Here is a 19,543-nt window from a genome sequence, read left to right on the forward strand (position 1 = left end):
ACAATTAGTCAGAAATTTTAAGAAAACCTAGGAGTCTTGACTCCAAATCTTCTCTCCTGAATCACACATTAAAACATGGGTTTTCATTCCTTCTGCAGCACTACCTTTCAAGAAGACAGGGTATGGAAATACCATCTCTAGATGAGGTGACTTGGAATGGCCCTGTCCCACAGCCTTGGCTCAGATTGGCTAATGCTCAAAATCAGAGTAAGCATATCCCAAATATTCAAGGAACCAGGCATCTTGTTTTGGTGACAATGTCTGTCATTTAATCAGTCAGTATTGGACTTCTATGTAATCAAGGTACAAAGATGAGAAAATATCATCAATATCCATCAAATACCCTTCAGGCTTGTATTTGGGATAGGTTAAAAATCCTTCTGGTCCTAAATCTCTTCATTCTATCCTGTATATAGAATCACATAATCACAGAATTATTTAGGTTGGAAAAGACTTCTAAGATCATCAAGTCCAACCATTAATCCAGCACTGCCAAAGCCACCACTAAACCATGTCCCTAAGGACCACATCTACTTGTCTTTTAAATATCTCCAGGGATGATATATAGACTTTTAAAATAACTTACTCCTACTCCTCACTGCCCACCAGCTAGACATATGCTAGAGATACTGAAATAGTCACACCTGAATTTACAGAAACAGGTAAAAAGCATCTATTAGTTTAAGATACAAGACTGAAAAGTGTGTTTCCCTCCCTGCCTCATCCAGTGTGCTCTCAAGCAAGCTTTACTGGAGGAGGATGGCCTTGAGCTGAAGGCACAGGGCAGGCTGCCAGGAAATCCGAGTTCTATTCCTGGCTCTCCTACAGATTTCCTTGGGCAAGGCAATTAACCTTGCGGAGTACACTTTCAATGGAGGTGAGGCCCAGCTTCTCTTTCTGCATTCATAACATTTTCAATGGTGAAAATGGAATTGTAAGGGCAAGAATGAGTGCCTGCACTTTTCTTTACCTGATACATTTTCTCTGTCAGGTATTTGGATGCACAATTACTGATAACTGCTAGTAAAAAACCCCAAGAATTCAAACATTGCAGGTGTAAAAATGCCTCCTGATGTTGCCACAAACAGCCTCAGTGCTCAGTTTCCTCGTAGGTAAAATGAGCAGTGAGGCTAATAAAATCAAAGTACACAGCCAGATGGAAAACTAATTTTTAAAGTTCTTGAACACCTGTTATCTGAGATCATAAAAAGAAAATAGCTAAGAATTTCAGTTTGCCTTTCACTAGAGGTGCTCTAATTTTACTTTATGCATCTTTTACCTGATAAAATTTCCTCTTTGGACCTCAGACAGAATAAAAGTTTTTCCTTTAAGGAGTCTGAAATGTCAGATGAAGTCAAAATATTTTTTTAGCTAAGATGATATCTTTTAATATACCTTAACAGAAGTGAAAGTGAATTAGAGAATGAGTGGAATATACTTTTGCTAATATAAATGCATTTTAGAAAAGAAATATCATGGCTAAATTTTCTGTTATGGTCTCTTTCAAATAAATGCTGCCACATCCACTTATACCAGCAAAGAACAGGACTCTGAAATTCCAAGGAAGGACAGTGTTTGCTTAGACAAACATCTAAAGAAATGAAGACACATACCTCTCTGATCACTGGGGAGTCAGAACATATTTTTAGTGATTTTTTAATGCATTTGGTACAAGCATGTAAGATGATTTTTTTCCTTTCCTAGAATGTTGAATAGAAAAGAAAAAAAAAGCAAACAACCAAAAATTGGCAAAGAAAAAAAAAAAAGAGCATCTGTTAGAGCAGAAAATTTCAACAATCACTGCCTTTGTCAAAATGTTCATGTTTTGAGAGATGATTTCTTTTACAGGTCGTCTGAACTGGAAAGTAAGTGTATAGGTATAAAGATTTTAAGCCTTTTAATTCATGTCCTTCATCCACTTCTTAAGTTTTGGAATTTTAAAGGAGAGAGGTCAACAGTCCTTTTTTCATAATTATAAAAGCCCCTTCAAGCTCTTTAGACCACTGAAACAATGAACACTCTCAGGTGACCTTCTTGCCCACACAGACATAGAACAGGTTCAAGAAAGAAGGTATTTTATATTGCCAAGTTATAAAATAGTATCTATGACCTTCAGAGAGAAGCTAAGGTCGTTTGGCAGATTAAAGTAACAGCAACATAGGCAAATTTTCATGATGTGCTTCACATGAAGCAATAACACCACAGATACAGCAGTCAAAAGCTGTAAAGACTCAAAGTAACTGAAATTATGTTCTTCTTGCAAGAATAAGAAACTGAATTTTTATCTGTGCTATTTTCTATAATTACATAAGTAGTAACTTTTTCATTCATCATCCAACATATGCACTTAAAATTTATCTCAATCATGGCTTGCTGCAAATGGACCTGGTAGTACTTAATTTAAACAAATATATGTTCTCGTAACAGCAGAATCTCTAGCCTAGCTTAGGGATACACTGGCAAGCACCACATCAAAGGGAGGAAAGTCTCACACTAACCTTTTGCTACCTAAAAGTCAATTATGTGTCTTATTTTATTGTCAAGGTTGTCTTCATTAACGCCAAAAGATTAATATCTCCAGATGAGAATTCACCACTACTATAACAAAGCCTTCTTTGGAGCAGGATGGACTATGATTGCAGAACATTCTTCTCTCTCTACCTCCCAGTGAAGAAGCCTGCATGAATTTAAGCACCTCTTAGACCATGACTTCATATTAAACAAAAATGACTGCCTGCATGAAAAGTAAGAAAAATTAGTTAAATGACTTCACAGGGTATGTCACTATCAGGCAGAAACTTGACTTAGAAACTTGACTTAGGTGTGGAAAGGCTCAGTGTTCACAGATTCACAGGATATTTTGAGTTGGAAGGGACCCACAAGAATCATCACGTCCAGCTCTTAAGTGAATGTCTGTATGGGCATTGAATCCACAACCTTGTTTTTATTAACTCTGACCAACTGAGCTAATATGGGCAAGAAATATCCTCAAAACATTGATGATTCCTCTGAGGCAATGGGATTTCCTTGATATGTATTTCTTCAAAATTCAGAAACTAATTTTCAAAATCTTAATGACCATTAGGAGTCCTTGCCCCGACACAGGAACTGCTGGCACAGAAACATCTCACCAATTCCATGTTTAAGGTTTTGTATCTCAGCTATGTCAGAATTGCACTGGGAAATAATCTGAAGAAAAAGTTATTATGAAAAATCACTTTTGTAATGATTTTTTAAAATGTGGTTTGACACTGCTTGAACTGGCATTCTGTATAAAGTGAAACTCTGCCCTCATTAAAAAAGTACTATAATCATCAATCATATAATCATCAAATGGTTTAGGTTGGAAGGGACCTGGAAGATCACCTCATTCCAACACCCTGCCATGGGCAAAGATACTTTCCACTAGACCAGGTTGCTCAAAGCCCCATCCACCTTGGCCTTGAGCACTCCCAGGGGTGGGACATTACAATTTCTCTGAACAACTGCTCCATTGTCTCACCACCCTCACAGTAAGCAATTTCCTCTTAATATCTAACCTAAACTACTCTCTTCCAGTTTAAAGCCATTTCCCCTTGTCCTATCACTATTGGTCCTTGACTACAGGTCCCTGTAAAAAGTCCATCTCCATTTTTCTTGTAGCTCCCTTTGGGTATTGGGATGCCACAATGGTCTGTCTGAAGCCTTCTCCAGGCTGAACAGCCCCTACCCACTCAGCTTGTCTAGATGACCATGACTAGATCAGATTAAAAATCTGCTTAAGGAAATTAATTTCCTATTACCTCTTATCTCCTACCAAACTGAAATGTGCTATCTATACTACCTAGCAGAAAACAAAATTGTTGCAAGTTTTCTGAACAATTCACAGTTCGTACTTGGGCTTCAGTGATGAGATGTGCAAGCAGATTCTTCACATGCAGCCTGCATGTCCCTGGTCAGAAGGTCACCAACTATCTTCTGCTGTTACAATCATGCAAATTCTAGAATTCTGTCTCTCCATCTTTTAAAACAGCTATATGGCATGGAATCAGCCATCTCTGCTCCTCACCAAAGTCCTGCTCAAGGCTGTAAAAAACTCTGGGCAGTTCCCTGAACATTTGGAACAACTCTGCCATGCCACGCAGAGTCTGTTGTTCAAGTTAAACAATTTGGAAATGCAAAAATATTTCTACCTAAAGACTCAACAAAAACAATGGAAATTAAAAACAAATACCATTTTAAGCATCAACTTCAAAACTGGGTTTCAGATTCCTCTATTAAACTGATGTCTGAGAGCACTAGAAGACTATGAAATTTCCAGGACTTTTCAATGCAGTTCTTTGGAACAAACAGCAAGACAATTGATTACGTAGTCCTCTGCTCTACTCATAAACCTTCAGTCCCTTCCTTTCAGTCAAATTATAGGTATACAGAAATTAAATAAATAAAATAAAAAACCTTTGATAGCTCTTTACAAAGGGCTATCTGAAGCCATGAGCAAAACCGTTGCTGAGTCCATGAGCAGCAGCATCAGGCCTCAATGGCAAACACATGGCCCTGATGAAGCTAATGACAAACCTTTCACTGATGTCTGTGAATGTGAATTTGACTTTATGCCTGTGCTACATAAAATAATTCTGCTAATAAAAAACAGGTTGCTTCATAGCCTTTTTTAAGCATCAAAGGCTGTGTCTGCAATCTGGACCACAGGATGGTGCCAAGGACCTAAGGTCCAAACCACACACCTTTCAAGAGGTTTTTATTTTGCTCTAGCCTAGTCCTGTGAGTTGAATGTCTACCAGACTGCACTTCTGCAGCACATCTTCCAATTTGGTTTCATTTGAAAGGAGTCCAACCAATGAGCTCTGTGACTGCTACACAACGCATACACTAAGTGGGGAAAACTAGGAGATGCATTTCCAAAGCATACTCCTGATTTGACCTAACACACTAATGTACATACATCCAAGGAGCTTAGAATATGTTTGTGCAATAAAACCTCTAAAATTAAGGAGTACTGAGGCCCCCATGAAGAGTGTTAATAGGTAGTAGACTCACAGCCCTCAAGGTGTTCCACATGTGTGCAACAACCTACGGTGAAGACGAGTTTTACAGCAGCAGGCACTGTGTTTCTGATTTCAGCTATGTTCATGTCTCACCTGCTTGACCTTGTTATCTTCAGGACTTTCATTCAATTAGCTCTCCACATTTAGAAAGCTTTTCTATGTAGCTGAATATTTTATTTTCAGAAGATTTTGTTTAGTCTTTACTGTCTGTTCTATTGACAAGGGTCTTCTTTCCTTTGACAACTTTGCAAAGTACACATTATTGAGTTAAAAAGATCATCTGATGTCTCATATGCTTGCGATAAACTGGGCTTCTATCCCTCTTCTCTTGGGCTCTCCCTCCCCCTCTCAGTTTTATACTAGTCAGAAAAAATTTACTTCTCTTCTAAAAAATAATATATAAATAAATACACTGTGAGTCACAAACATTAAATACTTAATTTGAACCAGCAGAAAGAGCAACTACCAGAATTCTACAATGGTCTGTTAGCTCTTATGTCTCTGCATGTGCATATTGAAGGAAACAGCAGAAATAATACTTTACAATTTGATGAACAACATATGACACAGAACCTCTAGACTCCCAAAAAAAGGGTCACAAACTTACAAAAATGTAGAATTCTGCCCTTTCCAAGAAAAAAACCCTACACACTCCTTAATTGCACTGATACTGAACCATCATCATTAAGGCTTGGTAATAAGTAAATTGGATTAAGGAAGAATATAATCATTAAGGACTAAACTGAAGTATGGGTGATATAAAAAGGACGTTTTTGACTACATGTTGGAGGTCTAAACAAAGGATGCTGCTGTACCATCTGCTTTCAGGCAGACTCCTCCCTTGATTTCAACTATAAGCTTTGCTTATAGCTGGTACCATAATGACAGATAATAATTGAATCACGTTTCTTTTTGGAGAAAAATACAACATTACTCTCCATTTCATCATGCACAGAGAAGGAACCCATGAACTTAATTTAAACTGGAAAGAGGAAAAAAGAGAAGGGGAAAAAATGGCATATTTGATTCTCATGGTCTGTAGAATTATCTCAATGCAAGCTTCAGATTGGAGCATTATCTCTGAAGATTACAAGAAGCAATCATATCATCGGAATAAGAAAATAAAAATACTATGCTTTCAAGAGGCACAACAGCAAAGTAATATCGAGTTTCAAAATAAGCATTAATTTAAAAAAAAATAAGTGAAACTGTTGTAAGTATTGGTCTCATAATAAAGGAATGCATACAACCATATTTCAGTAATTCCCATTTCTGAAAATCAGATTCTTGACCTGACAAATGGCCCACTCCATACTGAATCCTCCACTGATACTGCCTATTCTTTCTTTCCCATAAAGACACAAACACAGAAGGGAAACATTGTAGCCTACAAGATGCCAGAAGTGCTATGTTATCCTTTTTCACTGAAAACTCACCTTAGTTTCTGACTATGAATACTTGGAAGAGAAAATCTTTTTAACATTTCAGGCTGCTGCCTTTTCCCCAAACTCTTCAACCATCCCTATTCACCTGCCACACCTTCCTGTTCAGTGGGGATGGACTGACTGTTATAAATTAATTACTCTCATAAACCAGGTATTTTTGCTGTTTCCTAAGGATTGCACCCAAGGTGAGGATCAAGCAAGCAACACTCATTATCCACATACGCAAGGTTCAAGCCAGGCAGGAGGAAGCAGACAGGAACTGATCCATGTTTTACTGCACTTGGCATTTGCCTTCTCCAAGTGGCTTTTGAGAAGATCACCAGCATAGGCATGTTTCAAAAAGGCACCTTTTTTTTTAACGCCAGTGAGCTTCCTAATGTACCTGAAAACTGCCTGACTTAAAAACTACAGGTATAAAGCACTCATCTAGTATGCAGCGGACTGTTTTCTCCAATGAAATATCCTGTGTTACATTCACTAGACAGTGCAATAGAACTAGTTCTTAAAGGGGCTGCTAAAGCCAACTTTCCTGTGTTTAGTGGCTGATACTCTGGAGAACCTTAGCTGTAGTTTTTGGTACCTTCTGGTGCTGTTTGAGCTTTTGCAAGCATATACTTTTACAACTCTTAACAGCTATGCAAAAGAACTGAACAAAATGGAGGGAAAAATGACAGGACTGACAAGAGGAAAGAGAATACAGAGTGAAATAAGGGGTTGAAATTGAGATGGTGGGGGTGGATTTGAAAAAGAAGTTTAAAGAAACATGTTGAGCAGGTAAAGGGAAAGGGAAGTGGAAAAGGGAAATCAGAAATGTTAACTTGTGATGAAGCACACAGTTACACATTTATATCTTTTAATACTCAATATCATTTTCCCAGTGACATCCCAATCACTTTTCTTATGAAAGCCCAAGCACAAGTGAAAAACATGCAGATGAGAGGTGCACCAGGCGCCTCATTAGCTATAAATGTCAGTGAGAACACAAAATTTCAAGTACCTAAGACTGAAACACTTCCATAGCTGAAGAACAAAAATGTACATCTGATAGACACATCTAAAGACTAAATGGGGTCAGGAAAAGCAGAAACTTTTAATGTAATATATTACTGGTCACTACAAATATATGAGGCATGGTAATTACTCTGAATGGGAAAACTGAATTCTAAGTGTAAGTATACTGCTATTCATCTGAAGTCTTTCTCACTGGATTTAAGGAAAATATGCATGTTTCCAGGCAATGTAGAACAAAAGCACTTTGGTTTTTAAACTTTATCTCGTGCACCCTACCTCTGAGTCTTATCACCCTCTGATGTCTGATAGTGTCCCTTTAACCTTTGTTACTCAATTACTGAACAAGTTATCTCATTGTTACGCTCTTTTGAAGGAAGAGTTGAGCCTCTTTTCATGCTGATAAGATACACATAAATATTCACCTGCAGCAAACATTTAATTGTAAAGTGTCTTGAGCAAACTACCAGAGTCTAAAGGTAGGAAGCTGTGATCAACTTCTTTGCTCTCTTAACCCTTTAGTCAATCCACCAGAACAAAGAGACACAGAAGATGGATGCTTTTTTTTACAAATGAAATTACTGTTCTCTAAAAGAATGGACTTTATAACAGTCTTTATAACACAGTAAATAAATCTGGAAGTGAAATACCTACCCATTTTCTGGGCCGGCCTCTAGGTCGCTTTTCACCGGTGGCTTCTGCTTTCTGTAAAAGGAAAAGAAACACAACATATTTTATACCTCGGCATTACTTAACAGCCTCAGTAACCAGGAACTCCTTTCCTGTAACATTAGCTACAGTTATACCTCTTGGGTGGCACCAGGCCCCCTAGCTAATCTATGTGTTTTCTGATAGAATGTGATTATGTTGCTTTTTCTGACGTTTCCTAGCCAGTGTGGCTAGGCAGTGCCACCCCTGCACCCAAGGGTGTCCCCAGCCCTGATCCACACTCTGTCCAGGGGCATGGAGGAGTGTGCCCACACACCCCCAGCTGCTCAGGGCCCTCAGCAGAGCCTGGGGTGCCCTGGCCTAGACCAGCCATCTGACATACAGGCTGAGGGTAGGAACATGGGACAATTGGGAAACCCGAGAACCTCCAATAACATCAAATCTAGTCTTTCACAGGCCATCAAAAAGTACTTGAAGATTCTAAACTAAAAATACAGCCTGTTTCAAGTTTGATCAAAGCAGTTTATAGCAGCTACAATTCCTTTTTTTAGTCTCATTATGTTCACGCATGAAATTAATTAGGACAGAATATCACCATGAACATGTCTGTGTTATTATTGGGAAACAATTTTCCCTACTTTTCACTTGAAGTGTTCCAGGTAAAAGCACATCCTTAAGCTGTAAGTAAACCTTTTATGGCCCAAAACACACCTTCCCTGTCCAGGTTTAAGGAAACAATGTGGAAGAGGCCCTAAAAGTGACAGCTATATTTCTGCAAGTCCAGCAGTTGTTCCTGGAGCTCAGCTCAAAGTTCTTTTACAGGCTCTTCCACTAATTCCACTGTGTGACATTGTGAATACTGCTACTAATAACAGTACTTATGCAGTACACTAAAAAATTTACAGAGTTTAAAATGAAAAATTCAGGTTATTCTCTCTAACTAGACTATGCCCATCCACTCACTTCACCAGGTAAAAAATCCTGTTCCACTCAGGGTGATGAGGATTTTGCCACCATCTGTAGTCAGGGCAGGACTTGCCACATACAAAGTCCCCAAGAGTGAAGACTTTTACTACACATGAATTGTGTTGTTTTGGTTTTTTTCCCCCCCAGTTAACTGTATGTGTATTTGATTTGCCCTTAGAAATCAACTGTGAAATCACTTGCTGGTCAATCGCTGTAACATATACTGTAACCTAATGCTGTGTAAATCGGATCTCTCTAAAAGAGAACTTGAGCTGAGGAACTAGTGGAGGAATCTCTACAAAAAAAACTGCCCTGTGAGTTAAATGCAATTACTTTGAAATAAATACCTTGCCAATAAGAAAGCTGTGAAAAATAAAATTCACACTCCTAAAGGGCAAAATTATCACTCAGACTTGTTAAAAGAGTAAACTTGAGCTTTAATCGTTTATACGGACATTACATGTAAGGTGAAACCCTCTTAAGAGAATACTTGTTAAAGTGCATTTGCTATATCCTGTAGCTGTCTATTTCAGACTTTTGTTTCCCTTAAGTATTCAATTTCTTCATACCTTGTAACCTGAAGGATGCAAAAAAACAGATATGGTTTTGTTTTGATGAGCTGTAGCCCCCTGCTTCTATGTTTACTTCATTAAACACTGGGCATAAATCTTATAAAGAAAATATTGGTTAAAATTGTTCTTAACAAATCAACACTTGACAGTTATTATAGCACTAATGCTATTTATTTTCTTCTGTGTATTACTGCATCTGAAGGAAAGACCCTTTTCCAAAACTCAATTAAAAAAGAATTAACTTTTCGAAAACAAAACCTGCTTTGGTCTTATAATTAAAGTCCCTACAAACCTGACACAAATTTTAACTACAATGTATCATGAACGTGAGAGATTTCGTTGAAAAACTAATCTTTGCTCCCTGCCATAAACTGCCACAGTGCGGCCGCTTGCCATGAGCAGTGCTGAGCTCTGCCACCACTGAAGGTCCGAGTCAGAAGTGGCTAGTGTTCCTGCTGACTAGTTTGGGTAATGGTTTGTCAAGTGCTTGGGGACCTTGCAGATTGAAAGGCACTATATTCCTGCAGTATATGACTTCCACCTCATGTTAGAAGAAAAACATTTCCACAGTTCTTATCAAAACCAAATCTTTCCCAGAGGTGAGCTGAGCAAACATCCAGGCATACCAAAGGTGATGTTTTGGTACAGAAAGATTCTGTAAGTAAATAGCAAGGTTTTCACAGATTAAACTGCAGAAAATGAATGACAAGAACCTCCAAAGTGGAAGTTTTAATCTCCTTTCCAAGAGAAGAGAAAGACAAAACACTTCTGGAACAAACAAAAGGAGTAGTAGCAGCACAGTGGTCATGATAAATACATGACGTTTAGGAAAATATTCCGCCTCCTTCCCTCTGGACTTTTTTTAGCTTGCATTTTGCTAAAATACAGCCTGTATTTTCTCCAACAGCTTAAGACTTTCTTGTAATTGAAGCCCTGAAGAAATGTTTTACTGTGTATCACATCAGTAATACAATGTTTCTCCATGAAAGTGCTAAAACACTGCCTTTCCTCTGAACAGGTTCTTGCATCATCAGAAACTCTCCAGTCTGTTGGCTCTTGCCTTTATTTGATGTGTTGCCTCTAAAGCTAGGGGCAAATGAAGAGAGAGCTCCAGGCCACCCAGAGGTGGTGTTTGCTCAGGGGGGTTTTAACATTTGGTGGCTACTATGCTATGAGGCGTGACCTTGCTTTTTACACCTAAGACATGAAATCACCAAACTTAAAGAAGGGTCAGGTATGTTATCAAACACAAAGCGTATTTCATTAAAAATACGAAATTTCTTATAAACAATAATATGAATACACCATTTTTGCAATGTCACACTTGAAGAACAGAACCAAAACTCACGTTTAAAAGCATGATCTGTATGAGAAATGCTTTTTATTTATCACAGGTGACAAAGATCACCATTCCAGTCACTGCTACCAGGAAGCCAGCTAACAGTCCTCAGGAAGATTTGCAATCCACTTAAGCCCTGTACCACAGGGCCATAAAACCCTGCTTCCAAACAGCATCTCTCAGCAACTCTAAGACTTGACTGCCCATGATCTCTGCCTCCCTATTGCAAAAATATGCTGTACCTGGACAGAAACTGAGACTGTACTACTGAAAGCAATTAACAAGACAAGACAAATATAAATAATTGAGTGGCTATGAAGTCCTCTTTGGGCATCTATGTATTGTCAAGGAAGACCTCAAATGCAACAGAAGCCAGATTTGAAGAACTCTATCTACTTTGCAGAATGATCTGCTGGAGATCTCAGATAAAATGTGTCAGAGCTGTAAGTCAGGTGAAACAAGTGATAGTTCTCAGGAGGAAGATCACTGTTGTCAAACAGTGTCAAAAGACCTTGCCCAGGAATGTATCCCTCTCAAAAAAACCACCCAGTTATTCAGTCAAAAAAGTACTCTTTAAAAAACCTTAGGCATTGACTAAGTACAAAAACATCACACTTTCCGTGTTCTGTTTTATCCATTTTAGTTCTAAACAAAAGCCAGTCTTCTGCTTTTCCTATCTTGATCAAAACACCTGATTTTGAGGTCTCTTACTTTTTCAGTGAAATAACCATGCAACAATCACTTGATAAATTTGATCTTGTTTTTCCTTTAAGCCTGTAATGACTGGTGTTGGTGAAAATGAATGAAGCATGGAGAAGCCAACTAGATTTTCGTGAACCAATTCAGGGCAGAGTCCTGATCACACGCACTTTTCAGGTTGTTGTTGTTTTTTTTTTTTTTTACCTTTGGACTGCTTACCCCAGGGACATGCCTTTCTACATACCAAACCCTGGCCATGTAATGTAGAGACAATAGCAAGTGTAGTCACACACAGAATCACAAGTTCTAGTTTTCAGAGGATGATGCATCAAGCTCTGTAGGCATTTGCAGTGAATCTCACTACACCAGTAACTACAACAAAACTCAACATATTTTAGCTGAAGGTAAATTTTACCAAAGAACTTTTACCATTGTGTATTCCTGGGATATTGGTTGACAATTTCTTTAAAGACAATCATATAGTAGCTACTACTCCTTTTTTAATGTCACAAATGTGTTTCCTGCTCCCAAACAGGAAACTATTTAGGTCTATACGGTATTTTTGTCAAGCCAAACTACAGGAGCTTAACAAAAAAAAAAAAAAAAAGCTCTAGAAAGGGAAATGTGATGGGCTGGGAACACAGCTCACCAAACAAAACTCAACCACAGAACACCCAGGAAATTGAAAAGGAAGATCCCTACTACGATCTTCCTGAAAAAAAATAGTTGTGCTTTAGGGAGAAAAAACCCCAAAACTCACTTCACATCTTGCTATTTTTTTTTTTCAAATATTTTAAATGAATAACAGAATAACTTGTTTAAAGATGCAGCCTGCATAACAACAACCTAATTGTGGGGACTCAAGTGCAAGGGGATCAGGAGTCTTTTCTGTCTTTACCTCTTCTTATCTGGTAACACATTGTGTTCCTCCTGTTTGTGAAAATTAAACAATTGAGAAATAGTTTGGTCTTCTATAAAGCATAGTTTATTCTTGTGTCTAGTTTATAAAAACTTAGGCATATGTGATATGCAAGGCTTTAAGAAAAAAAAAAAGCATATTACCCAAAATTAGAGTAATTGCCACATTATTAGCTGTTCAGTTAGTTTTGCAACATTCTGTATGCATTGTCAAGTTTCACATTGCTAATTTCCTAACAAGCACAGTTTGTTTTCAGATGCCCCAAGGCCAGTTTACTAAGACCAAACACAAGCTCTGAACGCTAAAAAAAAATATATATATATATAAAAAATTCCTGCAAACCAAGAAATTTTAAATATACAACACAACCACAATTCCAGGGTAAATTGTCCATCAACTGATTTACAAGTATTTCCTTCTTGAAGTATAACAAAACAAAGCTCCAGCTCTGGAGTGTTTTTAACTCACTGCCAGTTTGGGCAATACATTTTTAATTGTGATGTGTAATGCTTTGCAAGAGAACACCCAATCAATTAATCATGAATGCCTTCTCATGGCTGCTCCGTGGGTTCTCCTGGTCAACGTTTATCTAACATGTTGGGAGCACTCTGAAGCATTTCAATGAGCTCCCTTTGAAACACACAGGGCACGCACTATTCTTTAGAAATTCCAGCAAATTCCAGTTGGGTGTATAGTACCCAGGTTCACATGTAGAGTGGCTTAAGCTAAGATAGCCAGTTCTCTTCCTGAGAGCTGAGACAGGCTGGAGAAAGTCTTAATAAATGTATGTATGCATATGGATGTGTAAATATGTTTACCACAAATTTGAACATATAGCTCACTCTTTTTAGAGGTGGTAGCCTCACCACCAAATGAAGCTTTCTTACAGTGCCAAAACCTTCCCACCTCTGTTACAGTTAGAAAAACTACTGGAAACAATATTACATTAAAAGATACTTTGAGATACCTGGTGAGAAGCTGAACCATTTTAGAGAAGGTTAATTATCAATTTGGAAAAAGGGCTAAAATATTTATTTGAAATGTGATATGTCTCTTTCTTCTAGTAAGGCTTTATAAGTGTTTTATGTTTTAGAGCATTTATCAAACATTTATATACTTTATCTATAAACCAAGAAACCAGTAAGACTTGTAATTAAATACCCCTCAGAGGGTATTTTATTATAAAAAAAGACATGTGGTCTTTGGTCAATTTTTTACATTAGCAACACCCAAAAGCTTTAATTAGAGCAGTAACTTGATGCATTCTGAAAATCAAAATGTTACAATGAAATTGTTCAGTTTGTAAATTAGATGAAGAAAGCACAACTATGTACCAGAATCATCTGGAAAACCCTTGATTTGATAAATCTACACATATAGGAATATTTAAAAATTATTTTCCATTTATACTGATTTCCAAATCACTCATGTAAATGAAATAATGTTAATACTTCTTTTAGAAGCATCTTTTTAAAACACATTTTTACGAAATACTTAAAATGTAATGTTATTATGAATGTTTCTCCTAGGAAAGCCAACACTCCTAGGAGTAATATTTAAAATACTAAAGCTCACATTTGGATTTGCTGGACTAATAAAAAACTGCTCTCTCTCTTTTGAAGAGTGACATATAAACTATTTTAACATGAATCTGAGGAATGCTTTTACTGTATAAAGAAAAAAAAAATCAACATTTTAAGCACATTACCTTGCAGAATGGCTTTGATAGATTTTTAAATACTTAACCTGTAAAGCACTTTTTACTAATTCATGGATTTCTTGACAGAACATGCTGCTTTTTTTCCAGCCCATAAAGTAAAAAAAAAAACAAAAAACCAACCAATTTTGAATTTAAAGACAGTTGGAAAAGTACCTCAAACAAATGTTGAAAACACTTTAAACAAAGCAGACATGAAACCATAGTCACCTTCTAATGATTTAATATTTATCAGTAGTTGCTATAGCAATTTATAACACTGAAAATTATCAAACTTAATATGGTCAGTACCATAGGCATGTTGAAAAATGAACCATAATTAGATGAGGACACAAATACCTTCCACACGTTTTGTCACAAACCTCCTTAAAAGATACTGATACACTTAAGCACTACATTCACTACCAGATTTTGTAAGTTTTGTTTCTAATTTAGTACCTGTAAACTAGTGCTAACTGCTGTATAACCATCAACATAAACAAATCTCTCATATTTGTTTTCAAGCCTATACACAACTATTTGCCTTCACTAAAATATTTCCTACAGAAAGGTATGCATGATTTGCCTTGATTACTCAGCTTTTTAATACTGTGCTTTGTCCAATTCAAATAAAATTCAGTCACATTTTCACGTTGTATTTGTGATGTGAAGTCCATGCACTAAATGCAGTGACTTCAGGGAGCTTCTCTTATAGCTAAAGGCAATCAGAACCACCAGAATAAAAGTTTGCTCCCACCACCAAGCAGAAACAGTGGTTCAGAAGACTAATAGCACTTCTAGTAAAAGTCCCTTTGAAACTGATTACTAAACAAGATATAACAGGCTTTTACTGTAACTCAAAGTTTACCATCACATTTTAAAGCTGTAAATTTCAATATATGCACTTATTTCCATCAACACATAATTGGATTTACTTCTAATTAACTTATGTTTGACAAAGCACTTAGCTTTAATATACAGATTTGGTCTGTAGTAGTAACAACTGTAAGTGGGCAAGAAATTAATCTTCCTCTTACAAAAATCTTAATGAAGAAAATAATATTCTTAACATTGATTTCCTTACTAGATACAAGACATCTCATGGTTTCTCATGAAATACATTGTTATTTCACTAATCTGTAGACTACTAAAAAACCAAGATGCCCTTATAGGTTCCGTACTTAGGGTCTTCATGTTAATTCTAATTTTAAAAAGGTGAAATTCATTCTTTATGTAGCTTCCATTGTTAAGAGTTCCAACCCCACAGTTCACAGCCTAAATGGTTGGATTTTTTGCTACCAGCTGATGAAAAAACAGCATTAGTAATTCTTTCTCTTTAACAATCTCACCTTCTGAGCTGCTTTAGAGGGACTCTTGTTTTTGCTTCCTTTGGGTCGTCCTCTTGGTCTTTTAGGAGATGGTTCACCAGTTGGTTCCTAAATACAGGAAAACATGCTATTGTGGCAAGAGGCTACACATGATCTAAAGGATAAACTAAACTGAGAAATTGCTTAAAACATATGAATTAATAGTATCAATAAATAACATAATATTAATAATGCAACATGAAAAATTTAACAACTCCAGGCAAAGGAAAAAATATATTTTGCACAACAAAGGAGTTTAACATCTCTTGCAATTGCAGAAAAAAAATCTTGGAAAAGTGTGCGTATTCTAACATGTAAGTTAAAGCAGCAAGCACATTTTTTTAAGATGGCTATGCTTTCCCTCATATAAGAGCAGCTATTCAAAAATAATACAGTTACCCATTTAATTTCAATTGCATTTCATTATAACGAGATACAATTATCATATGTAGTTTCTAGCATAAACTTTTTTGGGGAAAAAAAAGTTAACTACCAGAATATTGTAAAGTAAGATGAGACTACTTCTCTCTCAAGGGGGCAATTTTTTTTCTGTTGTTCTGCAGTCGGCTTTATATTCACACCTATTCTAAAGATAATTGATTTGCATTAAAATGCAAATGTAAACGCTTCTTCAAATAGAACACTAGTAAGCCAAAAAAACTCAACCGAAGAAAAACCTGAGACAAAACCCCAACTCGAAAATGAGTCGATACTGATTATTTTAGCTATTTTCTTAACTAGTTCCTTTGCCTGACAGTAAATAACCAGTCCTTAAAACTGAGTATGAATTACTAAGAGTTCAGATTCCAAATATTTATTCAGTGAATCATAAACACTCTAAAAGTCTTCTAGTCTTGAATATTATACATTTCATTCAGATTACAGGATGTGGTAGAACTAATTAAATGCAGTTTGTTAACTTAAACCAGTTTAAACCCCTTCAGCTTTTATAATTCCCGGGTAGGTTAAGGGGAGGCTGGCGAGGGGACTCCCCAAGTGCTGCAGCTCAGGGGCGAGCCCCGCAGGCACTGCACATCTGGGCTGAGCACGTTGAAGGAGACGCGTTTTTCTTTCACTTCCATACATTCAAATGGTATAGGAGAAAAAAAAATAAGGGAAAAAAAAAAAAGAAGAAGTAAGGGAATCCTGGCACAAGCCCGCAGGGTCGGTGGGTGCCGGCTGCCGGGGCTGGGCGAGGGCAACCAGGGGGTGAAGCAGGAAGGGGGACAGAGCCCGCAGTCACCGGACAGATGGAAGCAGTGCCACCGAGGGCAGAGCGAGAAAACGGGGGGCTCTGCTTTTATGGCTTTCCAAAAAGTACTTTCTGTGCAATTTACAGGACCATATCGGGGGGGGGGCGGGGAAGGAAGCAAAGCAGCCGGGTTTCCCCCAGCTCGGGGCTCTGCTGCTCAGCTCTCTCCATGTTTCCAGCCCCTCGAAGGCTCTCGTGGCAGTGGGGCTGATGCCAAATGAATGGGAGTAAACACGTTTAAAGCCCGCGGAATCTCGCTTTAAAATGAGCTCCACGGGCAGCCCTACTTCTCAATCGTGACTTCCGAGGGAGGCAGGGAAAAGGCTACGGGCGGCTCCGCGCTGCCCCCGCCGAGCTGCGGGATTAATTGGTTGCATCCGCAGGCAAAATCCTCCTTCGGCGGCGCCGGCGGAGGGGCTGCAGAGCGCGGGGGCTCCCCCCAGGCCCCTCGCCCGGCGGCAGGGGCTGAGCGCGGCTCGGCAGCTCCAGGCGATGCGACAATGGCACTTCGGGAAAGGAAGAGAAGGGGGTGGGGGTGGGAATAACGCACGGATCTAGCAACCTTAGCTCGAATTCAAGTCTTGCAAGTCAAAAAGAGGGGCCCGGCGCGTCCCTTTCGGGGCCCAGGTGGAGGCTGTGGGTGTGGGTGGAAAGGAGCACAGGGCTACGCTCCCCGTGTCCAGACACGGCAGCGTTCCCGTCGCCTCGACCTGCCTGGGAAAGCGTCGGAGCAAAGGCAAAAGGTGTTGCAAATGCAGGGCAAGCCCCCTCCGGCTACCTCCCCCACCTCCGTCGGCAACGGGGGCACCTCTCTCCATACGATGACGGGGGCGAGGAGGGGAGGTGGGGAGGGGGGGAAAGCCGGGGGGGGGGGGCGGGGGGGAGCAAAAAGGCGAAAAAGACTATGCGACTTTCTAGACACCCTCCTCCCCCCCAGCCCCAGCATCTAGGGGCAGTTCAGGGGCCGGGCTGGTCAAGATCGGAGGCGGCAGCAGCGCCCGGTGGGACCCGACACATGCACACACACACGCGCGCATACAGATTGAGATATTGCGAGGGCTGAGAGAGGAGGGAGACAGGAGAGCCCCGTTCCCTGCTCCTCGCTTTCGCAATTTCAAAATCAGCTCGAAATGACCCAGCGAGCGCTGGTTGGTCGGAGCCGCGCTGCTCCATATTCCCCATTTACATTGAAAAGCCCCAGCTCGCTCCCTGCACAATAGTGAAAGTCCCGAGGAAGCTCCTCGGCTCAGCCACGGGCAGGCAGCGCCCCGTCGCTCCGGGCTCCGGGGTCCCCCCGCCGGGGCGCCCGACGGAGCCCCTCGCTACGCCTCTGCACCACCTCGCCGGGAAGCAGCGCACAACAAAGCCCCCCCTCCCCGTCGCCAGGACTGCTTCACTTGCAGCACAATACGTACATGTACATGCCTATAACACTATAGATCTGCGGCTCTACGTATCTATACGATACTGACTTGTGGTTGTTTCCTGGGTCTGCCTCGTCCTCTCTTCTGAGGCTCTGCGGTTGCAGGTTGCTCCTGGGCAGCAGTGGAAGGCTGACCGGGTCCCTCACCTTGTGCACTCATCGTGACTTCTGCTGCTCAGCCTGAAACCGGTCTCTCCAAAGCACCTTGGATGGGGGGGAATCAAAACGAGCTCTTGCTGCTTTTGCTGCTCGCTGCCACCACCACACCGGACGTCCTGGTGCTGCCAAAAAGGAGAAGAGAAGGGGAGGAGGAGGAGGAGGAGGTGATGGTGGTAGTGGTGTTGGTGGTGGTGGAAGAGGAGGGGGAATGAATCTCTCTTACAATTTAGGAATGGTTAGTAACACGAAGCAATTCAAAAGAGGGGAGGTTAAAAAAAAAAAAAAAAAAAAGGCAGAGTAAATTGCAACCCTGGAAATGCAAGGAGAGAGGGAAATAGTCCGAGGGTAGTCGGGAGCACACCAAGAAGAGGAAAAAAGTCCTACAAATTGAAAGCAAGTGGTGGCTATCGCGCTTAGATCGGATCAGGACAAATTAAGATAAGACACACTGAAAATGGACTGAGAATACTGCACAATCTTGCCAGAAGCATGCACCCTGGGAAGACGGGGATTTCGGCAGCAGCGGGAGCAGCGCGCAAAAGGAGCGATCATTTAAAAATAATAATAATAAAACGATTTGGGAGATTGGGAGGAAAAAAAAAAAAGACTGGGGGGAGGGCGGTCCTGGGTTCGTGTCTGTGATGCGAGCTGCTGGGACTGGAAATATTATTATGTGAGTCCTGCCCACGGACTAAACTAGGATGAGGGTTAACGGAGGGAAAAAAAACCCAAAAAACAACAACAAAAAAACCCCCAAACTAAAAACCAAGGAAAAGAAAAGAAAAACCACCTTTACCCGTGAGTGGAAAAACCAAGAGGGGGCTGTAGGGGGAAAAAAAAAAAAAGAGAGAGAGAGGAGGAGGCAGAGCGAAAACCCGGCGATGGGGTCTGGCGGCCGGCCAGATAAAACACGAGCAGCACGGCAGCCGGGGCAGCGGCGGCAGAGCGCGCCGCCGCCTCACGTGTCCCGCACCGGCCCGGCCG

The 19,543-nt window shown here is 39.9% G+C and overlaps 1 protein-coding gene across 1 annotated transcript in view; it reads right to left on the reverse strand.

The window, feature by feature from the left end:
- The window catches only part of LOC121659469 (collagen alpha-1(I) chain-like), a 162,549-nt gene that overhangs the window by 94,630 nt on the left and 48,376 nt on the right, over nucleotides 1-19,543 (reverse strand). The window contains exons 4-6 of the mRNA XM_042017565.1: nucleotides 18,548-18,681; nucleotides 15,708-15,794; nucleotides 8,153-8,203 (exon numbers count right to left, since the gene is read on the reverse strand). Of these exons, the coding sequence (XP_041873499.1) occupies nucleotides 8,153-8,203; nucleotides 15,708-15,794; nucleotides 18,548-18,681 (272 nt within the window). The remainder of the gene's footprint in view (nucleotides 1-8,152; nucleotides 8,204-15,707; nucleotides 15,795-18,547; nucleotides 18,682-19,543) is intronic.

This window comes from Corvus kubaryi, unplaced genomic scaffold, assembly GCF_017639235.1.
Source record: "Corvus kubaryi isolate FWS band 111438036 unplaced genomic scaffold, C.kubaryi_AGA036_p1.0 137, whole genome shotgun sequence".
In the NCBI taxonomy this organism is placed as follows: domain Eukaryota; kingdom Metazoa; phylum Chordata; class Aves; order Passeriformes; family Corvidae; genus Corvus; species Corvus kubaryi.